Source organism: Pogonomyrmex barbatus, unplaced genomic scaffold, assembly GCF_055798465.1.
Source record: "Pogonomyrmex barbatus isolate J1 unplaced genomic scaffold, ASM5579846v1 scaffold1, whole genome shotgun sequence".
Taxonomy (NCBI): Eukaryota; Metazoa; Arthropoda; class Insecta; order Hymenoptera; family Formicidae; genus Pogonomyrmex; species Pogonomyrmex barbatus.
In genome coordinates, this window is record NW_028297098.1 from 22,604,146 (window position 1) to 22,626,352 (window position 22,207).

Here is a 22,207-nt window from a genome sequence, read left to right on the forward strand (position 1 = left end):
AGGTGATACTTTTTGCTTGATTGTCGTTTTAATTAGCCTTAATTAGCGAGCGCTAGCCGATCAATGATGATACATAATGTAATCTGTACGAGTTCAATTGTCCGATAAATCGTTAAAAATTTAATCGTGTAATTTTTTTTGTAACGGAAAAAATTTAGATATGTATCATTGTCTAGTTGAACATAAAGTATATCACGAAATGATTATATATTTTATCTTTTTCCTCCTTAAAAAGATATTTTAAATAATTTCTTAGTAAAAAAGGATTGACACGATCGATTTTCATCGACGGTACGGAGCAGGTACATTTAGATCAGGAAATAATTTGCAATTGGTGTTTCCAGGCTGTTACATGCGAAGGAAATGGATTAGCGCCGGAATGAGAGAGTCTGGTAATTACGAAAGTATATCCGTATTTCAATCGAGTTATTCGTGAGTTGCCAACGTCATCCAATTATGACATTGCGTTGTAATAACAATTAAAGTTGCATGCGAACTATGGTTATTGGCTGTTTTGTGGATAATCGCCTCGTTACGCGACGAAATTACATGGCAAAGGTGGTCTTCTGAATTGTTAGAACTTATAGAGAACAAAGAATTATCAAAATTACAATCAAAATTAGTCAAAATTACAATCAAAATTAGTTAAAAAGCTGTTACCTAAAATAAAACTCTAATAAATCTGTAAAAACTGTAATAAAAGTCTGTGAAATTAAGTATTTAAAAAATATTCGATCTTCTTAAGTGGGTACTGTCAGAGTGTTTAAGCGAGGAAGCAAAAGAATGTAAGCGAATGAGAGAGAGAGAGAGAGAGAGAGAGAGAGAGAGAGAGAGAGAGAGAGAGAGAGAGAGAGAAAGAGAGTGAGCTCTCAGCAATCTACAATAAACCGTGGATTAAATTTTCTTCAGGAAGGAAAAAAATGCAAATTGCTTTCGGAATATTTGTTACCGTCGCTATACATCTTTTCGAACAACTCGCTATTTGTGCTATTTTCACGAGCGCAGATCGAAACTAGACAATTCCATCGTATTATAATTCCAGCAATGCTACTTTCTGATGCTCCATATTTTCCCAAGATTTTTATTTCCCCCCCCCCTTTTTTTTACTCCTATGCAATATTTGCCGACTTCGTAGTTCAATTATACAAACAACACGTGAGTTTATACTGGGGTTTATACTTATACATCAACGTGATGAAAACGGTGAGAGAGGAGAAAACTCTTCGTTTTGCGATGCGCGCATCGATGTTATTTATGCACTTATAAGCGTGAATCGTCCGTAGAAATAAATCATCGCGCGGCATCTCGCATTCCGCATTAAGGAATTCGCGCGCGGTAACGTTGAATAACGGTTGTAATGCTGAAAAGCGGGCCGCCTATTAAGTCGCAATTAACCTTCTGGCCAGCAACGCTCCCGTACTGTGCGGCACACTTTAATATGCTAATGCCGCTTTTCTTGACTCCACCGAGAAAAGAGCCCCTCGATGAAGAGATTGCTCGACGAACGACTCTAGTTGTCGTACTGTTCCGAGCCACCTCAGCAGTAGAGCATTAATATTAAATATTAATTCCTAACAGGTAAATATTTTTCTAGATATTTTCTAGAATTGCACAGGTAATAGAGCCACATATTTCCATAATTCTATTTTTCATAAAAATTCTATTCCGGAAAAAGATGCTCTTCAGCTTCACGTATTCAGTCCTTAAAATATTCCGCGATACCGAGTCATCTTATACGCTATATAATGCAACACTAATGCTTGCTTTCGATACATTATGCATCTTTCTCGTAGCAGGAAACATAACGACCGCCATTAAAGTGTCGATGGTCAATCATTCACGGCGAGAAAATTTATCATTGCGCGTGATAAAAATACACATCGAATCGAATTTAATAGAAAAAAAAAAAAATCGCGTTTGTCTCGCGCGGATGTACATCGTATTCGCACGAGTACGTATATCGGAGACTCGCGTAAAACTCCAATATTTCAATACGTTATCTGCAAAAAGTCAGGCCGAAAGCAGTGCAGATCGATAGCGCAGACTGTAGATATACCGTACAGTCGTTTTTAGCGGCCGTTTTAGTGCTCTCTATCCAGCATGTCGCGTTGCGTTATTATCAGCGATCGAACGATCGATCTATGCACGCGTTCGCGTCGAATACTGAACGCGATCTTAATCCGATCTCGCGTGCCGCATAATAAACTGTGCCGCAATTGTCTCGTCGTGCGCGCCAGTCCAAATCCCCGAACGACCATTTTTCCCACGATTTCTGGGCTGCGCCTCGCACGAACTGCTCACGATTTGGTAAAATCAACGTTGAAAATTCGACAATTCGACTCCGAGATATTCACAAATAAATCGACAAATGTTTCAACCAGAATTATAGAATATTCCGAGCGTATAATGAACAATTGCATTCACATATTCCTCCAAGTGTATTGTAAACTACTTTATTCACGAATTCTTCAGAATTTTGATAATAATATTATTACATATTATAGATCTTTTACATGAAAATGATTCTTTATTAATAAAAATAGTGAAGAAGATAATTATGATTCATTTAAAATGCATAATTATTTAATTTATCATTGAAAATGATAAATTGATATGATTTCATTCAAATAACAATCTTACTTAATGTAAGATTACTTAATGTAAGATTTATTTCTCTTTCATTAAGAAAATACAGAAAAAAATACTTTTTTAAATCTCTGAGATCTCTGAGATATTTTATAATTACATAAATTACATAAGTACAATAAAATAAAATTATAGATAATGATATTGAAGGATTTACAATGTAATGCAATTAATTTCCATATTACAAATATAAAGAAGAAAACATAAGAATATAAGAATGAAGAAGAAAATATTATATAAAAAAAAACGAGGAATTTCTTCAATATTTGTTTTCGTTTTGCATTTCCACATCTTGTTAAATTAAATCTATTAATCGGATTTGTAGAAAATTATTGTGATATGCGTTGAAAGTCATATTTTCCGGACGTGTACGTTTACCACTTTCGGGATCGTGCCTCGATGTGTCTCGACCGCATTTATAATAAGAGAGACGACTATAACAATTTTCTACTAGAAGTTAGATGTGAAAGGAAAGTTTGGTCCCGCCGTTTGCCCCGAGTAAAATGCAAAATGAATTGAAAAGAGACGGTGAGATAGAGAATCAGATAGCGGAAAAGAGAAATGAAACTCTGCGGACTATTGGCAGAACTTTAATCCGCCTTGTCTACGACGAATTCGTGCAATTAAGTTCGCGCGATGCCGCGGGCATTCCTATAATCGAAGATCCCGCGCAAGAACATGACAAGCCTATTTTCTTGAAGAAATAAATTAATTGCCGCTTCAATAGGTATTTATGTTCCGTATTTGGCGCTAAATATGGCTGTGATACCTACGGATCTGTACAATTTTAAATGCTATATTTTATTATGTTAGAATATTAATTCTTTACATCATTATTAACACAACAATAATTCATAAAATTCAACAATCAATACAATATAATATATCAATGATAGTTTAATGATATTGAGCAAAATAATGGATAAAAATCTTAAAAATATCTTTTATCTTTCGATATTAGGATTTTTCTTGCGATGTTTGGAAGATATTTGTTTTTTAAATATACAGAGGAGTAGATAGATCGGTATCGGTAGGCATGAATATGCATGCAAGTGAATGAAGTACTTTGGCAGAACTGCACCATGTATCTCGTTTCGTGCTAAACGTAATTGTAGTTTACAAGGTAGAGTTTCGCCCCGAACACGAGTTTGCGACTATTTAATTACAGGTTCATTACTAATTAATCACTCTTCTATTTGCGCAATCAAGCATTATGTTGTAATATCCAGCAATTAGAGACACTTGATACAAACATAATTCTCGACCGTATTATAGCCGGTGATAATGTCTTTCAATATATATTCCCCTGTAATTATACATTTGCCGATTGTCAGCAGGTTATTATTCTTGTTCAATCATTATCGAAAAAAATTATGATGTATCGCTCGATAAGATATTACGATTATATCTCACTCCATCGCCACGAATAATACATTCCATCGTTAATTCGTATGTATTTGTTTGCGGCAACTAATAAATCCTCATTCACCGAGATATTTTCCCATTCGCGTGCTCGAGAATGTATTATTCTTTCGTTCTTGCTTGAAATCGCATTTCTCTCACTCAAATTGGCTTAATCTCTGTATCACTAAAATATGAATTCCAGGAAAAAATAGAATTAAGTCGTGGGTCAATTCGTAATGGTATTGCAATCTAGGTCGCATAACCAAAGAAAATATATGTTATTCTAGTAATAAGCCGTGGCATAAGGTCCGTCAAATAGAAGAAAAGAAATCTGATTGCTCTAATTGACTTAATGATGATATGGATATATCGAGTCTACTATAGAGGGTCTAATCAACCGCGCTTCCTTTGGACGCTAAATAAGTAGCTAAGAATAACTTGCGCTGGTTTACTGACTGCAATGACAAAATCTAGATCTCTCATTATAATCAGTATGTCATTATAAAAAGATTTTTCTAAAAGATTATCATCGTTCGAATGAAAGTAAGAAATATTAATATAACGTAAATTAAGATCGTCGTCATAAATTATTATATATAATTTTTCTCAAAATGTCACTTCTAATTTTTTATTGAATTTTTTAGATTTTAAGATGTTGAGATGTCATGATGTTTAATAGCAGATTTATTTTTTTCAATTTTATCTGATAGTTTTTTAACATAAATATTTAATAAACAATACAAAATTTAATTCTAGTCAAATTTTTTTACATATGGACTTTTATATATAACTTAAAATTATATCATTATTAATAGAAGTTAATAGAAGTTTTTAAATCTCCATCCTAGAATTCCCATCAAGAATTTATTTTCCGCATATAAATTCAAATCATTGTTGCTAAAATCAAACTATGCAACATATTTTCCTTGAATATTCTGAAATCCTGTTATTCTTTAGAGTTACGTGACGTTTTGCATGTCGAGGAATGATTTGCATTTTGCTATTGGCATTTGGTCGAAATTACCGAAACACGGTCCTTCGGTAAACTTCAGTCGACGGATTAACGGAAAGAAGCAAAGGGAGAGAGAAAAAGGGAAACAGAGAGAACTATAATTCTCGTTCTGCAAACGTAGTTGGCGGAAGTCAATTGGCGCGTCATGCATACACGAAAGTTAATTCTACGAGCGGCCTTCCTCGCCTTCTCCTTCGCCACGGTATTAAGTTTAGCCACTTCGACCTGACGCGGGCAGTGTGTCAAGATCACTTGATTCGCCGTTGATATCGACCTTTCTCTATCTCTTGTTCGTTTTCTCGCTTCGCTGAGAGAGAGAGAGAGAGAGAGAGAGAGAGAGAGAGAGAGAGAGAGAGAGGCGCGCTTCAAGTGTCATTCGCAAAGTGGCGGTAGATCCGTGTGTAGAAAGAGTTAGATCTAGAAATCAGAGAGAGAGAGAGAGAGAGAGAGAGAGAGAGAGAGAGAGAGAGAGAGAGAGAAGCGGGCTACTTCAAGTGTAGTTCGAGAGCTGCACGATAGGCAGACAAGTTGCCTTGTGCCTGCTTTCATCTTTCCCGGCAAAGCGACGGATCGGTCCTTTGAAAGATGCCGTGGAGTAGCTCATAGACGGGGTGACGAGAGCCGGTTGTCTGAAATTCAAAGTCAGAGAGCCAAGGTGGTTTTTCCTTTTGGGCGTAAGAAGATTCGCGTGCTAGATGGTTGTTACAGTGAATACGTTATTCTTCGCTGGTATATTCCGAGAGTGGTACTACTTGGAGCGCGTTGGTTTGCATGCTTGGGTTTGAATGATGTATAGGTAAGCCGAAAATTTGTTTTAAATTGCAGCTTATTTTACGAAAAAAAAAAAAAAAAAATCGTTTTGCACAGAAGAACTCACGTGTGAATAAGAAAGACTATTCTACGACATTAAAATATCAGAATATCCTTTGTGTGCTTTTATTGTAACCTTTAATATCGCACCACAGTTTATAATAATAATAATACATTTATGTGCTTCGCCGTTCATTCACTTTTCTCTTATCGTTATAATTTTATGACAAAGAATCTTATCTAAAGAACTGGAATAAAGAAATACGGGGAACTCAAACTCAGTATTAAAGGATTAAAAGATTAAGGATTCCAGCGTAACGCAAGTGAAGTAAGTCAGAATGCCGTAAAGAGCTCGACTGAGGTGGAATAACGAGGGAGCACCCGTTTGATTGCAGAAGGATGCAACCACGGGTGACAGTGGCTCTGGCCACGGTCTGGCTGACGCTGGCGGTTCTGGTAGGAGGAGCAGTCACCCTCCACCTCTCCCACGATCAATACTCCCCCGCGTCTCCGCGCCGCTACGTTGGGATTCAACGGGACCAGACTAAAGACTGGAGGGATCACGATCTGGCCGAGGATCAACCGGTCGACCTTAAGATCGACTCGCAAAGGTCGATCTCCGCTGAGGGTATGTCAGACTTTGCAATACTATGTCAAGCTGAGCAAAATAAAGAGCCGTACTATGTCCCGCTGTCAATTCAAGGGTTGATATCAAATATGATATTGTCATTTTGAGGAAAATACATCAGGAAAAGCTTAGTATAAATTTTCCCGATTCTTTCCCTCTCCTTATACAATCAAATATCTGAATATATAATATTATAACTCACGTATTTAAATGTTTATTTTATAGAAATAATTTATTTACAACTCTTCCTCTTTTTGTAAATGCTAAATATAATTTTTTGCTAATTATAACTTATTTGTTTATTTTCTTGTTATACCTATTTTACATTCAGCATTTTAATATATTTATTACGTAGATATACAGTACTCTATTCTCACTGGCTCTTGTTACATCAGCGATTTAATTCTGTCGTGCCGTCTAATAGAGACGGAATAAACGCGTCGCGACGAAACGCGTCGCTGGGTCTAACCAGTGGAAATCCGTTCGCCCGGACTTTCTGATTAATCAAGGTTTCCTTGGTCGTTGTCTTCATGCAATTCTAATATCGAACGAATACTACTACGATTAAAAGCTCGAATTTTCAGCATGTATTCAATCTCAAATATTGTTATATTTATTTCTTCCTCTCGCGTTGAAAATAGTTATTAAAAATTAAAATGCGTATTTTTATATATAAATTTTATATATAAAAAATTTGAACATTTCCATTATTAAAATACATATTGCGTTTTTAAACGTAGAGGTAATTTCAAAGAAACGTTGCATGTTTCTAATTAATTTTCAAAATTAAAAGAATATTTTAAAAAATGCACAGAATATTTTACGCCACTAAAATAACTTTAAAACTTAAATATACCTAAATATTATTAAATTTTTCTTCCACATTCTTGTTAGTATAAAAAAAAATATGAAACTAAAGGCTGCTTAGGAGAATAATGGAAGATTTATATTTTTCAAGCAATATGTACACACACACACACACACACACACACACACACACACACACACACACACACACACACACACACACACACACACACACACACACACACAAACTTGTGTCTTTATAATGTACGCAAGAATTTTGGGAAATAAATAGGCGCCAAGCATTACTCACGTCACTATAGTATGCAGCTACATTAGTTTATATAATATATATAATAGTATATACAGCCACATATGAAACCATTATTAAATATCTTTTGAAAAATCTCAGTCGTAGATTAAATCTAAATTAAACCAACGTTTTGAGCTAGTTAATGTGTGCGAAAATAGAATAAATTTTCTGTAGTATATCTAATTTATAATTGAAATTTTATTCAATAATAATTTGTAGTATATCTAATTTATAATTGAAATTTTATTCAATAGCATCTGATTTCAAGTTGCAATTTTCTTGAATACACATCGAATTAAGTCATTTTGAAATTCTGAGCTGTGAAGTTTGTAACTTCTTATGCACAGCAATTACTCGCTTTGCATATACCTTAAAAAAGTTTTACGTCGTATAAGATATCCGTAATACTTAAAAAATTACATATTAAAGATATATCACATATTAAAGATATATATATGTATATGAAATTAATTATATCTAAAAGTCAAGTTTAAAATTAAATATATATAATTATTTATATGTTAATAAGATTTGCGTCGCAGATATAAAAAAGATTCTCAAGATTCTCAAGATTTGCGTCGCAGGTATAAAAAAGATCCTCATATGCAATTAAGTTCAAAGTAACATTTTTAGATTAATTTCGAAAATAATTTGTTTTCGAAATAATTGATTTCATAACATATTGAAATGATAATATTTAAATAGTATTATTAAATATAGTATGGAAAACCTTCATATAAAGTTTATAAAAACATTTTTAAAAACATAACTACTTTAGAAGTTTAAAAATAATCTTAAATTATTATAAATAATTTCAAATATACACAAACACAACAAATTAAAATTATTAAATTTACAATTTCAAGATATAACAACTGCATTTTTCAAAATATCTCATTAAAGAAAAATGTCTTGATTACTTTTTACAGAATCAGAAGCTCTATCTAATGATGCTGAGTTTACCAAGCGAATTTTTCCGTTTAATAGCATTCTGAAGGACAATATCTCGTCAAAGCGAGTCTATCCCTTTTCAGTTTGGCAGAGGTGGTTGCTGAATATCGCTGACGCGGAATTCGCGGCTGACAAAGTCGATTACGGCTACGAGATGCCGGAAACGCTTTCGCGTGAGGCGGTAGTGCCTCCTTCAGATCTTTTGGACGATCCCTTTGTGGCGGACGACACGTTCCAGGATCAAGGCCCGGGGTCGATGGAAATATACAAGCTAGACCTGTCCAAAGAGAAGGCTCTACTGACCGCAACCACGCCCTCCACAAATTTACCGTCAAGGAATAAAAGCAAAGCTCCGAAAAAGACAGACCACCTGAATTCAAAGATAAAGACAATGGAGATTAAGTCGACAACGACAAGTGCGAACATTAATCATAGGCAATCGAACTTTTTCGAAGAACAACGAACTGAGACTCCTTCGGTCAACAGAGACGCCTTCGGTGTCGGCGGCGTGCCAGAGCTACAGGTTGGATGCGAGGGTCTCGAAGCGTCGCCGTCGTCCCACAAGGCAAAAAGATCGATAGATACGCCCGACAAGAAGGGCGAGGTGCCGCCGTTCGTGTTGCTAGACACGTTCGTGACGCCGATATCACTAGAGCTCGACGATGTTCTATCATATGAAGAATACGAAGAGATGGATGAGTTGCTAAAACTTAAGAAATTAGAGACTACCACAAAACAAGATAAGCCGAAGAGGGGCGATATGGATGCCACGTATCTTAATTCAGAGCACTTGGACGAGTTCAGGCGACCGGAGAAATTACCAATACGAGGAGATTTGGGTAAGTCCACTTTAATGAATTCTAGCGAATTCAAACCTGACCAGGAGGAGTCGCACAAGAAGCCTCTGATAGATTTTAAAATAAAAAATGAGGAGGCTAAAGCAAAACGAGAAGCCGTTGCATCGGATGATGATGATGATGATGGTACCATCATCAGAAGTCGACGATTGCTGTGGCTTCCCGAGGCAAATACCAAGGAATTTGCGGATGGCAAAAGTGAGCAGAAGCGCACAAAGCGATTGATCGAATGGGGCTTTGGTGAGGATGAAGGTGTCGTGTCCAGCGACGAATTGCAGACCGTGAATGAACGTCGCAGGCAGCACGAGATGCGATATCATCAAAATACATCTAGGAGACATGACCAAAATCATAAATTAAATACTGATACCGATAGTATCAGACGAGAATACGAGGAACTACTTGAACAAAAACGAAGAGAAGAGGAGGAACGACTGCGACGAATGCAACAGGCTAATCGAAGAACGCCAAACAGATGGGAAGAGGAAGAGGAAAGGAGAAGAGATGAGATGCGGAGAAGACAATATGAGGAGTATCGTAGGAGAATAGATCACATTTCAACACCTCATAGCGTAGATGTTGAAGAGATGCGACGACGACAGATGGAAGAACGACGAAGGCAGGAAGCGGCGCGTAATCAAACGCAGGAAATGACCAGAAGAAACGAGGATGAATGGAGAAGACGAGAACAAGAAGGACGAAGACGACAAGAAGAAGAAATAAGAAGAGGATCGCAGAGCAAGTGGCAGGAAGAAAACTCGAGGAGATCAGGCTTTAGAACATCTATATACGACGAAGACAAAAAACGAAGACCTTACGGCGAAGAAATGAAGAGACAGGAAGAAGAACGACAAAGAAGGTTAAAAGAAGAAGAAATAAGGAGATGGGAACAAAACAGATTACAACAAGAAATGCAAAGAAGAAAGGAAGAGGAGGAACGACGACGTCAAGAAGATTCAATGAGAAATATTTCAGAAGATGAAAGAAGAAGATTAGAAGATCATCGTAGACAATGGTCAGAGAAGAGGAGACAAGAGAAAGAAGACGAAAGAAGGCGACAGGAGCCGCCATCGAATTTAATGTATACGAGACATCCAGTCAGTTATCCGAACGATATCAGACAATATGATCGAGATGAAGAAAGACGACATCAAGAAGAGAAAAGACAGCAGGAACAGAAGCTGCGGGAATATATCGCGCGGAATCAACCCATCAATGTCAGTCATGCCGATCAAAAATCGGAAGAAGAAAGACGACGCTATCGACCCGAGGAGAACCGAGATCCGCGGATAAACGCGAATAGAAATGATGAAGAGTACCGCCGACGAGTGGAGGAGCAACGTAAGAGACAGGAAGAAGAGAGAAAATTACAGGACTACATTAGAAGGAATCAGCCAGTGAATGTACCATCAAGGAACAATCAATCGACTATGGCCGGTCGTAACTGGTTCGAGGAACGGAGACTAATCGAGGAAGCTAGGCGTCGTGACAAATATCCTGATCCAGGAACGAGGAGACACCACGGGCCATGGGCGCCTACGTATATCGATCCGCGAAGCTCGCTAGAGGAAGTCAGACGAAGACAGCAGGAGACGGCGAGAAGGTTGGAAGAGGAGAGGCGGCAGAGGTACGAAGCGGAAGAGCGACGGAAGGAACTCGCTAGGCAACAGAGGGAGGAGGAAGAGAGACGGTTACGGGAGGAACGGATACGAAAGGAGGCGGCTAAGCGGGAGGAGGAAGCGAGGAGGGAGCAATCCAGGAGGTACGAGGAGGATAGGAAACGGCTGGAGGCAGCGAAGTTACAAGCTGAGAAAAGGAGGCAGGAGATGCTAAGAGAACGATCCAGGAACGAAATTGGAAGAACAAGACAGCCGGAAGCCACGAGGCCGATCTACTATCAGGATCCTCGTCTTTTGGCGGAGTACAGAAGGCGGCAAGATAGCCAGCCGAATATTTTGTCGCAAGCCGAGACTCGGCGAATAGTGGAAGAACGCAAAAGGCAAAGATTGGAATCCGAGAAACGATGGCAGGTAGAAAACAGGTAAGTGATCCTTGGGGCGCAACACTTTGCAGAAATGGAGTAGTTTCGCTTGGCGCGATACCAACAAACTTTATTTGATCCGTGCTATGCTCGTTTATTTTGTTTTACTAATATTGTGTTATCATTAGAAACTTTTTACGTAACTTTCTAATATATCAATATACAATATTACGCGATAAAGTTAACGGATACAAATTATTTATTCACTTCACAAATTTATTTTAGATTATAAGATTAAAAGTTGTGACAGACTTCGAGGGTTATATCATATTATATGTATTATATAATTACTTCTTGGATTTTAAAAGATATGATACTTTTTATTTTATATAATAAATTTCGATATGATTTAAGATATTTTCTTTAATGGTATAAAATTTTACATAGTTACGTGAGATATATATATATATATATATATATATGTGTGTGTGTGTGTGCGTGTGTCAGATTTTGTGAACATCGCAACTTTAATTAAGGAAACATCTTGAGCGTATCATTAAGGCGAGAGTTACTCATTTGGACCATCCAATAAACACAACCCTATTTCTACCGTAGAATGAGGGAGGACGTACACAAGGAGACTGATCAGTGGAGACGACAGGAACTAACCAGACTAAACTCTCTGCCAGTGAGCGCAAGAATAATAGTCCGTCCTGATTCCTCACCGACGTCGCGCGTCTCACCGCCAGTGTTATCGAGGGGCGGCTTCGACAACGAGATCGATTTCACGGTGAGTCCTCCATTTGTTTGTCAAAACACTTCACCACACTTCGATCGCGTGAACCCGATTCGGCTGTCCACCGGCGGTTTATTCACCAGCGAATCCGATCTCGTGGCCGCCGATTGTCTCGTGCTACCGAACCAAAGCGCGCTTCATTAAATCACGGAGGAAGTTGCGGCGAATTCGTGCCCCTTCGACCTCAACGAACCTCCGACCCACCCCGCTTTGTTCCGCTTAATTGACCGGGCGCTGAGCAGCACCGTTGCGTCTCTCTTTAAAGTTTTCTTGCAATATTTTTTTGCAAATGTCTCCGAAAGTAACAATGACATTTTAGAAAAAATAATGGAAATAAAAAGATATGTATGTATTAAATATAACAAGATAATGGTGTTGTATATTTCATTATGTATACATGATAAATATATCTTTTTTTATGTTTCTTATAAATTATATCTGGATATTTTTATTATCAGTAACATAATCATAAGTAACAATTGAAATAAACTTAAAATAAATTAAAATCCAACAAATTATTTCTAGGGAATCAATCCGCATCGCGAGGGCATACAAGTGGCACAATTTCCCGCCCCTGCGACTCCAAGACCGCCCGTCCAGTCTCCTAGTCCATGTGTTTGGGCAGTTGTTCATTGTTGTTCGTCCAATAACAACCGCCTCGTAAAGTGTTTCGAATCGTTGGGCTGTCCTGGGATTAATTGGGATCCTGATCCGTGCAGAGGTCCTGTTGCGGACGCTGCTCGAGCAGAAGTCATGAAGTTCTATGCCAGTGCATAAAACTAAATAACATCACAGAATTCGCTTTTCATCCTCCTTCGAGAGACGAATACAATCAGAGAAAAAAAAAAAGGAAAAGGCTCTCTTTGACACCAACGAAAGGTCTCATGAAAAGTTTTGAGTTACTGTACTTCGAATCAATTTGTGCATGTGTGACTTCTGCTGGCTCTGTACAAATATTTGTGTCGCTGGATAGAAGAGCTCAGTAAGTAGACTTAGATATTTACAGAACGAAAGATTTTGATATTGTTTGTTGATCGCAATATCAATGATAGTTTTAATAATTCAAATTTTTAATAAATTGAGATTAAGCAAGACATTATCATAAAATAAAAACATTTTAGTTTATTAAAATCCAGTATTTTTATAATATAAAATTAATAATATTAAAATATACGTTAAAATATTAATAATAATGTTTTTTATGTAATTTTTAAAATGTATATGTACTTTATATATAGTATTTTATATTTAATATAAATATAAAATATAAATATTTTGAAAACATTTATAAATATTACAAAGAGGAAATAGAAAAATATAAAACTATTTTAAATTTAAAAATGCATGAACTTTTTACATCCAGCAATACAGTTATTTGTTTCCTAATATTTGTAAAATTTTCTCTTCTTTCAACAAAAAAAAAATAAAAATATATAAAATCATATTTTGGAGAAAGAGAATTTAAATTAACAGTAAAAATAATTAACAAATTAAACATGAAACTCTTACATTACATTACCTTACATTACCTTTGATATATTGTCATCATAATAACATCATACATCATTACATAATGAAGATTTTATATATATATATATATATATATATATATATATATATATTACTTTATAATAATCATGAATTAAAATGATATTTTTCTATCCGCTTATTTCAATGATAGTGTGCAGTAGACAGACCTATATATAATATAACTAGTAATTAATGATAGTTTATGAAAGTTTAAATTTAAAAAGTTTGAGCTTTTAAAGTATAGTAAACAGTATTTGTTTTAATATCAAAAATTTGTAAATTAATAACCAATTAGATTTTAATATTGATCGGTAGTCAACAATGATCGTAATGCCTCGCGTGTGTGAAGTTATGTAAAGTTACGTATATATTATAAAAAAAAAAGACACGGAAAATCTATGACACATTTCGTCATCACGTTTGCATGTGCAAACACAGCGTGCGAAAACTATTGTAAATCTTTTGTATGTAGCCGAGATGAGTTGTATTTTCGCAGCTTTCCCATGTGATATAGGAGGTAGGCTCTAATGTGCTGTAATTCGACAAATATTTATGTAACATACATAGAAAAAGCAATAAAGTTATCTCTACTTGTATAACCCAAAACACCTGTCCGCGTTTTCGCTTCACGTAACGATCAAATTTCGTTACGTGTGTAAAACCTGATTAATTCGCAATAACTCGCTGTGACATTGACATGTCAGCATGTCTTTTCGGATTGCATAGGAAACGTCAACTATTTTAAAAGAAATAAAAAAAACACATGACACACGCATTTTTTCATTTCTTTTAAAATAATTATTATCCTTCATTGATGCTCAACGTTGTGACAAGAAATATATTACATAAATTATTGAACTATTGAAATTATTAAAATATTGATAAATTAATAAATTAAATTTAAAATTCATAATTCGAAATATTTGTAGAATTATAATTTCTCCCAGATTAAGTTAAATTTCAAAAAATTGGTTGAAAAAAGAAAATATACATATAGATGAAATTTAAGTTGAAAATAAAGATATATATTGATATATTTTTTTATATTTATATTTATTAAATTCTAATTTTTCTGTTTTAAGAAAATTTTAATATCAATCAATTAATAAAATTTGATATTAAAAATTATAGAATTCATACATGTCATGAAAAAAATAATAATCGCAATTGTTGCAAAAAAAAGTGTATATTATATGTATATATAGGCACTCAATCACTTACATATACATGCAAATTTCTCGAAGGATTATAAAAATATTTTTTATTGATATTAAAAGATAGAAATTGAAAGTTCCGAATTATAAAAGCAAGTTTTGCTTAGTTCTAAAAAGTTTCTTACTAATGACTTGCGCGTTTACAATAATTACTTACAAGATTCGGCAACAAACTTCTGACCGCTTACATTTATCTGCACCATCATCATCCTTTTTCGTGACTTCTTTTTTCTTGTTTTTTCTCACCGTGACCGATAACGAGCCATTCAACGGTTAAGAGCTTGCAAACGTTTTCTTGTTCAATCAATCGCATTGTGACATCGAAGGTGCCTCCTCGCATCCCTCGCGTCTCAACATAGTAAGGCAAAAGCAAATAATCGACTATTGATGCGGGAAACCACTTTGTGTAATGCACTGCGTGTCGCGCTAGTTGCAATCGCCAATGCATTCGGTACAAAATTACTCCGACGAAAATTGGAAACGTCACTTTCCATCCGAGCGCGTGTTTGTCAAACAACTTTAACAATCATTTTTACGCGTTCGGTCGAACTCCATTAAAAAAAAAAAAAAAAAAAAAAAAAAAAAAAAAAAAAAAAAACGAAACAATATATTCCAATAAATGTAAGTGTTGTAACATGTTCATTTATAGGCTTGCACTTTTAAGAAATAGAAATAAATTCGAAATATCTTATTAAAATAGAAATTTAAATTATTTAAATGTAAATAAAAGTAAAAATAGTTTGGATTCTAAAAGTTACATAATAGCCGTGCACTCTTCTTTTAGCAGTCGCACGCGAATTATGTTAATCACGATGGCGCATCTAATCATTGAGCAACGCGGTCAAGGCAAACGAGTATTGTCTACGTACAGTTTGCTCTTTCTTCTACTTATTATACTTCCTTCATTAATATTCAAGTAATAAAAAAACGATAATTTCTGTAGCAATACGTAACGTATGACGATATGATACTGTAACAACGTTCAATTTTCTTTCGCATTCTAAAATTTGTTTTCCATTGTATTATCGTATTATGCATACTGAAACAATTTTTGGAATACACGACATTTCCAAGTTATCTTTTTAACAAAAATAAATTTTCACTCTCATAATGTTTCCGGTACGCTCTATTATCTTTCCATATCTTTTACACACACGTAGAGTATATGGATTTTATAACACTACTAATCGAAAAACGACAATTCGATAGGTAATATTCAATGGAAAGGAGAAACGAAAGGAAACAGATATGAACTATCAATGGTTAATGAATAATATAGATATTTTTACGAGATAAGTAAGAACTATATCGAATGTAATAAATAAAGATACGAAGTGTCATGTTAAAAATGAATGTTATTTTGCAATATGTTATGATACATTATAACAACTTGTCAGTGATACACCGCACAGATTATCTGACGCGAGATAGAGAGAAATCTTCTTTGAAGTTTCCTGGCACGTATATATAAACCCTTAACAACAGACTGTCGACGGAGTCGTCTGTCGATAGCATGTCGACGACAGATGCGCATCCAACATCCTCAAGGATCATCCCCAAAGATATCGTCTCCTCAGCATGTCTATCTCGACATATATCTGAAATGCACTTTTCCGTGTGTCTTACTTTTATATCTTTTCGCGATTCGCCTACCTTTTTTCCCGACTCTCGGTTTACTTTGTGCAACCCAACGAGATAATATAACTCATAAAACTCGATTCGTCTCGATATAATGCGATTCGTCATGTTTCCGTTAAAGATAGTTTTCGTCAATCAAATTTTTGTCAAAAGGATTTATAATATCTTTGACTCGCAAGGATCTTTTTATCTTTTTCATATTACTGCATGAAATTACAATTACAATTACAATTACAATTGCAAAGCGCTTGAATTATTTAGAGATATTTCATCGTTGCAAATTCAATAAAATAATATACATCATATTCACTCAACTACAACATCAAAAATATAAAATTAAAATATGAAAAAATATAAAAAAATATATTAATAAATTAAATATAAAAAAGATGTAGATATTGTATAAAATTAACTTCACTTGCGATTGAAAAATATGCTATTTTTCGCTAATCTAACGACGAATTGAGTTACGTAAATGCAACAGTTTTCCAAAGAGTGAAACAAGACTTCCGGCGTGAAAAAGCTTTTTATTTCTTTTTCTCTCTCTTACGACCTCATCTCTCATCCTCTTGTCTCAACTTGGCGGACAACAAGCGAGCACACGTTCTGTCGTCGATCTGATGCATCCGCGCGCAAATAGATAACTCGCGCGATGCTCTCTGCACCGGAAAACCGTGCACTTGTAGTGACAAACGGTCCATCCATCGTATGCACGTGCCACCTTTGTGTCGGCATGTTGCTTTTGTTGAATCATTCGTATTGTTCATCTAAAAGAGTCCCCCAACGTGTCGAATTTTCGAACGGTTTTCTTGGTCGTCCTATGTTTCCGATTGGAATTTTATCGATCGCCTTTAGAAGCGCCCAGTTAAATTTGTGATTTTTTTTTTTTACATTATGGAAAATGAACATTAATATGTTTCATATATTTCAATTAATTGTTATTAATTTATATAGTTAATTGATTTAAAATATAGTGAAATATTTGTGCTAATAAGATATTACTAACTTGACTTCGATTAATATGTCTTGAGTCAACGTCAGAACTTTGCTTCTGCGAATGTTATCATCGTACTTATGGATGCAGAGACATGCATCATTGTCTTCACCCTTCTCTTCCGTGGAATACGAGCAAAATTGAATAGAGAGCGGTGCTGGAAAATGTTCCAGATTCTCTTGCATGTAAAACTGTGCCGAAATCAGCCATGCATCATTGTTCGCGAATATGTGCATCTGTGACTATTCACATGACTGAAGTATTGTATATAAGTATTTGAAGTATGACTTATTGCTATTTAGACATAACAAGCTTAATAAGTAACTTTGTAACTTCGCAATTAATTTATATAGTTGTCAAACTTAATAACTGATTTTTCTTTTGCGAAAACTATTTAAACGTTCGAATTTTTATTTGTATTTATTATTACTTTTTACTCTTTGCAATTAGTTAATCGTCGGTAATATACAATGCAATTAATTATGCATCTCTTATGTTATGCCATTCAGGAGAAGGTATCAATTACGATTATTTATATTACATTATGTAATATTTTTATGTTTCATTTTGAAAAAATTTTCCAACAAAGGGCTTACGTGTAAAATTGAGGGACAAACAGCTTTGAAGTGGAAACTGCATGACTGCACCAAAATCCGGGATGCAACAATGTTGCGAGTGTGTGCACAGTCGAGAGGGCAAGTATTCTCGCGCGGTATCGAGGTATCTCTTACGCGAGTAATCGCAAATACGCAACAATGTACGAGCAAACAACCGACAGGTAACGCAGCGACGACATGGCAGTCGTATCGAGAATGTGGAAAATAAGGGTTAGGTTGGAGCGCAAATATACGCAGCGTGGTCTCTCCGCCCTGTTTCTTCTTCAATTCAATTCCTCCGCTACACAGTTAGTAATATGCGCGAAACACGTGCTATTCCCTTCCCGAGATAACATCGATAACGTACGAGACGCGATATTCGCGTATTGAAATTCCGATCGTCCAATGTCACCTTTTGCCTGGCTCGATCGACAGGCAAAATGTTCTCTGGTTGTTCTACGTGCGTGACAGCGTTTTCCAGTTTGTGGGGTTCCTTTGATCGCGATTTCGAACGTGAACCGGGGTGTGTCGCAAAATGTGTCCGGAAATAGGCAACGGAGCAAATGATTTTAAAAGTGAAAAAGCAAGGAAATTGGTCGCTTTTAATCTCACTGCGTAAATCTGAATTTTGCGATAGAACTCTATATCTTACGATAATAGATATTCCACTCACAAGAAAAGTAGCGAATATATATATGTAAATTGTAACACATATCCTCTATTTTTCTTTTCTTATCTAAAAGTCTTACAAGTATAAATATTTTCTTAGATATTTTTATTTCAATTTTTCAAATAATGCAGAAATGTAAACAACTTTTTTAAAATTTCTTTTAAAATTTCACGTGTTATTATCATATTTTATCTAATCGATAAAAAGATTTGAACTATATTATTAGTTACTAATGATTTTGAATGATAGACATTGATAAAAAATATTTTGTTTCTTTGGCATGCATTATTATTTTATATTTCTCTTGTTATTCATCCACACTTAAAACTGTTGATGGAACAGACTCACCACCATCACTGCGCTGCGCGACGCCTCTCTTGTCCCCTTTTCCCATATTTCCGTCTCCCGCTGCTCCCTTCAGGATAAGATACTCGTTTCTTCGGTCCTACCTGGAAAATCCAATTGCAAAATATTTTGTTATTTTGCTACATTCATTTTCTGTGTACGTAAAATTGGTATATATATATATATATATATATATATATATATATATATATGTGTACGAATACATATACGAATGTCTAGCTGTATGTGCCATCAGTCACACAATTCCTTTTATTTCCCCGTGTAAATATGGTCCCTGTTTTCCGCACTGGTACATAAAACCTGTCGCAAAAGATAAACGAGATTCCGACTGCACGATATGAAATTACAATCATTTTTTGCGATTACGAAAAAACTTGTGTACACATGTTTATTGTTTATATTTAGTCGATCGTAAATCGTCAACGCGGTTGATGAATGAATAAAATAATATTTGTGGTTCGAGTATTATTTTAAAACATTTGATGTGTCAACATATATTTATTCAAGTTAATTAAAGTTAATTAAAAAATTTAATTTGCAAGTAATTATTTAACATTTTTCAATAAGTGTTGATTTTCATATTTTAACAATTGACTAATTTTTAGAAAATATATTACAACAAATGAAAGTTTATACATGTAATAGAAGACATAAATTATTAGTAAATACTTATATTTAATAATTAATATTTAATATTTAATATTTTATAGTATTTTATTAGTAAATACTTATAATAAAAATGGTCAAATTTGCATTATTTTTACATTTAAATTTTATAAAACTGTATTTGAAAAAGGAAGATATTGACTAATGTAATTAATATTATTAACTAACAGAAATTTTTTTTCTGATAATTATTAAGATATTATACATTATTATTATAAATTGAACAGATAAAATCGTTTTTTTTCATAATATTATCTCTTCATGATTCAAATTATATGTATAGTTAATCAATGATGGTACGCGTAATCTCATGACGTAACGACACACCAATGGCTTGAAGGGAATCATTTAGCTATCTACCATTGGAAAAAGCCAATAATGTCACATTTCGCAGAATGAAGATTTATCGCGCGTCATTAAACGTGTCCAATAAACGTGTCTCCTTACGCATATCTCCCGGATAGGATTTATCGCGCTGGGAACACGACTCAAGAATATAGATAAAACGGTTATAGTTATCGCTCGCTATTATTTGTCGACGTAATTTATTCGTTATGAATATGCTAATTATTTTCATAGAAAGGTGCTGCTTTTTGAACAATCGGGTTCTCGTAAATGCGATATAGGCAACCCTCTCGACCGCGTCTGTAACTTCAGTTTAAAGCCCAATGTAAATCCGATATCCACTCACGAGTACGATATTACATGCCAAGGGGGAGATAAGGGGAGAGAGAAAGAGAATCTCTCGTTCGCAATTTTGAATTTCACAAGCCTTTGTGGCACCGTCTCTTGTACCAGGCCGGATCGAATTTACGCATGCATCACTGTGGCGTGATGCACTGCTGGCGCTCTGAAATATACATATACTAGCGACGCTGAGAAATCTTTTTTTAAATTGTCGCAACAGCAATGTTATTTTATACTAGATTAATAATGTCTAATTTATTAAAAAAGTATATCGCTTATAATAGTCATAATGATTGATAAAATCTATAATTTTCAATCATTCGAAACATATTAGAAATAGTTTGCTGCCATAATAATCTCCAACAGCATTTTTCAGTGATTTAGACACTGGCAAAAAGATCGTTAACAAAGTGCAGAATATCTCAACTTCACAATGCATCCGGAAGGAAATACTCATTGCACGTATAACTAGGTATCATGCTGGTCACGTGCCATCGGCGAAGAACGACTCTGTTAATAATATAAAACGGAGACGCGTGATTCTCTCTCTTTCTCTATTTTCTTTCTCTATCCTACAACGCGATCCATAACTTCGTGAACAAGAGATCAAGAAGATCAACTATGAAACGAGAATTTTGCTTGATACTACGTACTTACAATTTTCCTATCTTTCTGCAATAAACCAATCATGTTTACAAACTTAGTGATGATCAAATATTTTGTTAGCATAGTCTCTTATTTTTTTCTATTATTAATACAAAAATATTTTTTTCAATAATATTATACAAAATATATTACAGAAATTAATTTTTGTTTTTAATTGGATCATATATTTCATCCTGCGGGATTTTGAAAATATTAAATTGTAAAATTATAATATATTAAAATTTTAAAACACATAACACTGAATTATTCTCTGAAAAATATGTATGATCTTATCGCGTATTTTCTTCTCGAATTGCACAAAATATAAATGTAAGATATACAAAAATTTTAAAACAAAGATATATTTTTAAAATTTAGAAAAACATACTAAAAGTAATATTGAAAGCTCGAAAAAGAAATACATGGTAAAATCAGAGTTAAACAAACCACGATGATTCTGTTTGCTTCTCCGTAAACGAACACGATTTCGGTAAACGAACACGACACCAGAACGTAAATTAAAGGATAAATGTAAGTGACATCGATGCGGCGATTCTAAGTTTCGAGCTACGAGGGAAACGAGCACGATAGGGCTCAACACGCTTGCAGATTAAACGATCGAGGATATAGCGCGCCATGCTATTCCGACCGAGAGTTTCGCAACGCTTTTACAGCGCTTCCGGACGAATAAGTAACGAGTTTACGCTCGCAGCTCGCAGGATTTCAATTTCGCGTTGAAAACTTATTGGAACACTATCATCGTATTCTCCACTCTCGCTCCTAACAAGTTGCATTGAACGTCGAGTCTGAAATATAGCTGACTGCATTAAATGTAAATGAATAATCATGACGTTGCGTAGAATTCAAATAGAGTCCTTTCTAATAATTTATAATATTTCTATTATCCAAGAGAAAGCAAAAGAACATTATTTTTTAATCAATGCGGTACAAAATGCGGTGCTTGCATAAAATCTGGAATGCTTTTTTCGAAATATAATA

General features: G+C 34.8%; 2 protein-coding genes across 7 annotated transcripts in view; one reads left to right on the plus strand and one right to left on the minus strand.

The window, feature by feature from the left end:
- The window catches only part of LOC105431953 (uncharacterized), a 40,268-nt gene extending 25,930 nt beyond the window's left edge, over positions 1 to 14,338 (plus strand). For 3 of the 5 annotated variants that reach the window (XM_089077461.1, XM_089077467.1, XM_011646489.2), the window contains 4 exons: positions 6,268 to 6,500; positions 8,547 to 11,466; positions 12,022 to 12,196; positions 12,728 to 14,338. In XM_089077461.1, coding sequence (XP_088933587.1) covers positions 6,272 to 6,500; positions 8,547 to 11,466; positions 12,022 to 12,196; positions 12,728 to 12,979 — 3,576 coding nt within the window. In that variant the 5' untranslated portion in view covers positions 6,268 to 6,271 and the 3' untranslated portion in view covers positions 12,980 to 14,338. Of the gene's footprint in view, positions 1 to 5,832; positions 5,859 to 6,267; positions 6,501 to 8,546; positions 11,467 to 12,021; positions 12,197 to 12,727 lie in introns of those variants that run through there. The other 2 variants (XM_025219568.2, XM_089077477.1) reach the window with 2 other exon arrangements.
- Positions 1 to 22,207, minus strand: part of LOC105431954 (uncharacterized) — a 94,346-nt gene that overhangs the window by 67,468 nt on the left and 4,671 nt on the right. The window contains exons 2-3 of one of the 2 annotated variants that reach the window (XM_089077516.1): positions 19,414 to 19,510; positions 19,193 to 19,293 (exon numbers count right to left, since the gene is read on the minus strand). In XM_089077516.1, the coding sequence (XP_088933642.1) occupies positions 19,193 to 19,238 (46 nt within the window). In that variant the 5' untranslated portion in view covers positions 19,239 to 19,293; positions 19,414 to 19,510. The remainder of the gene's footprint in view (positions 1 to 19,192; positions 19,294 to 19,413; positions 19,511 to 22,207) is intronic. The other variant, XM_011646490.2, reaches the window with a different exon arrangement.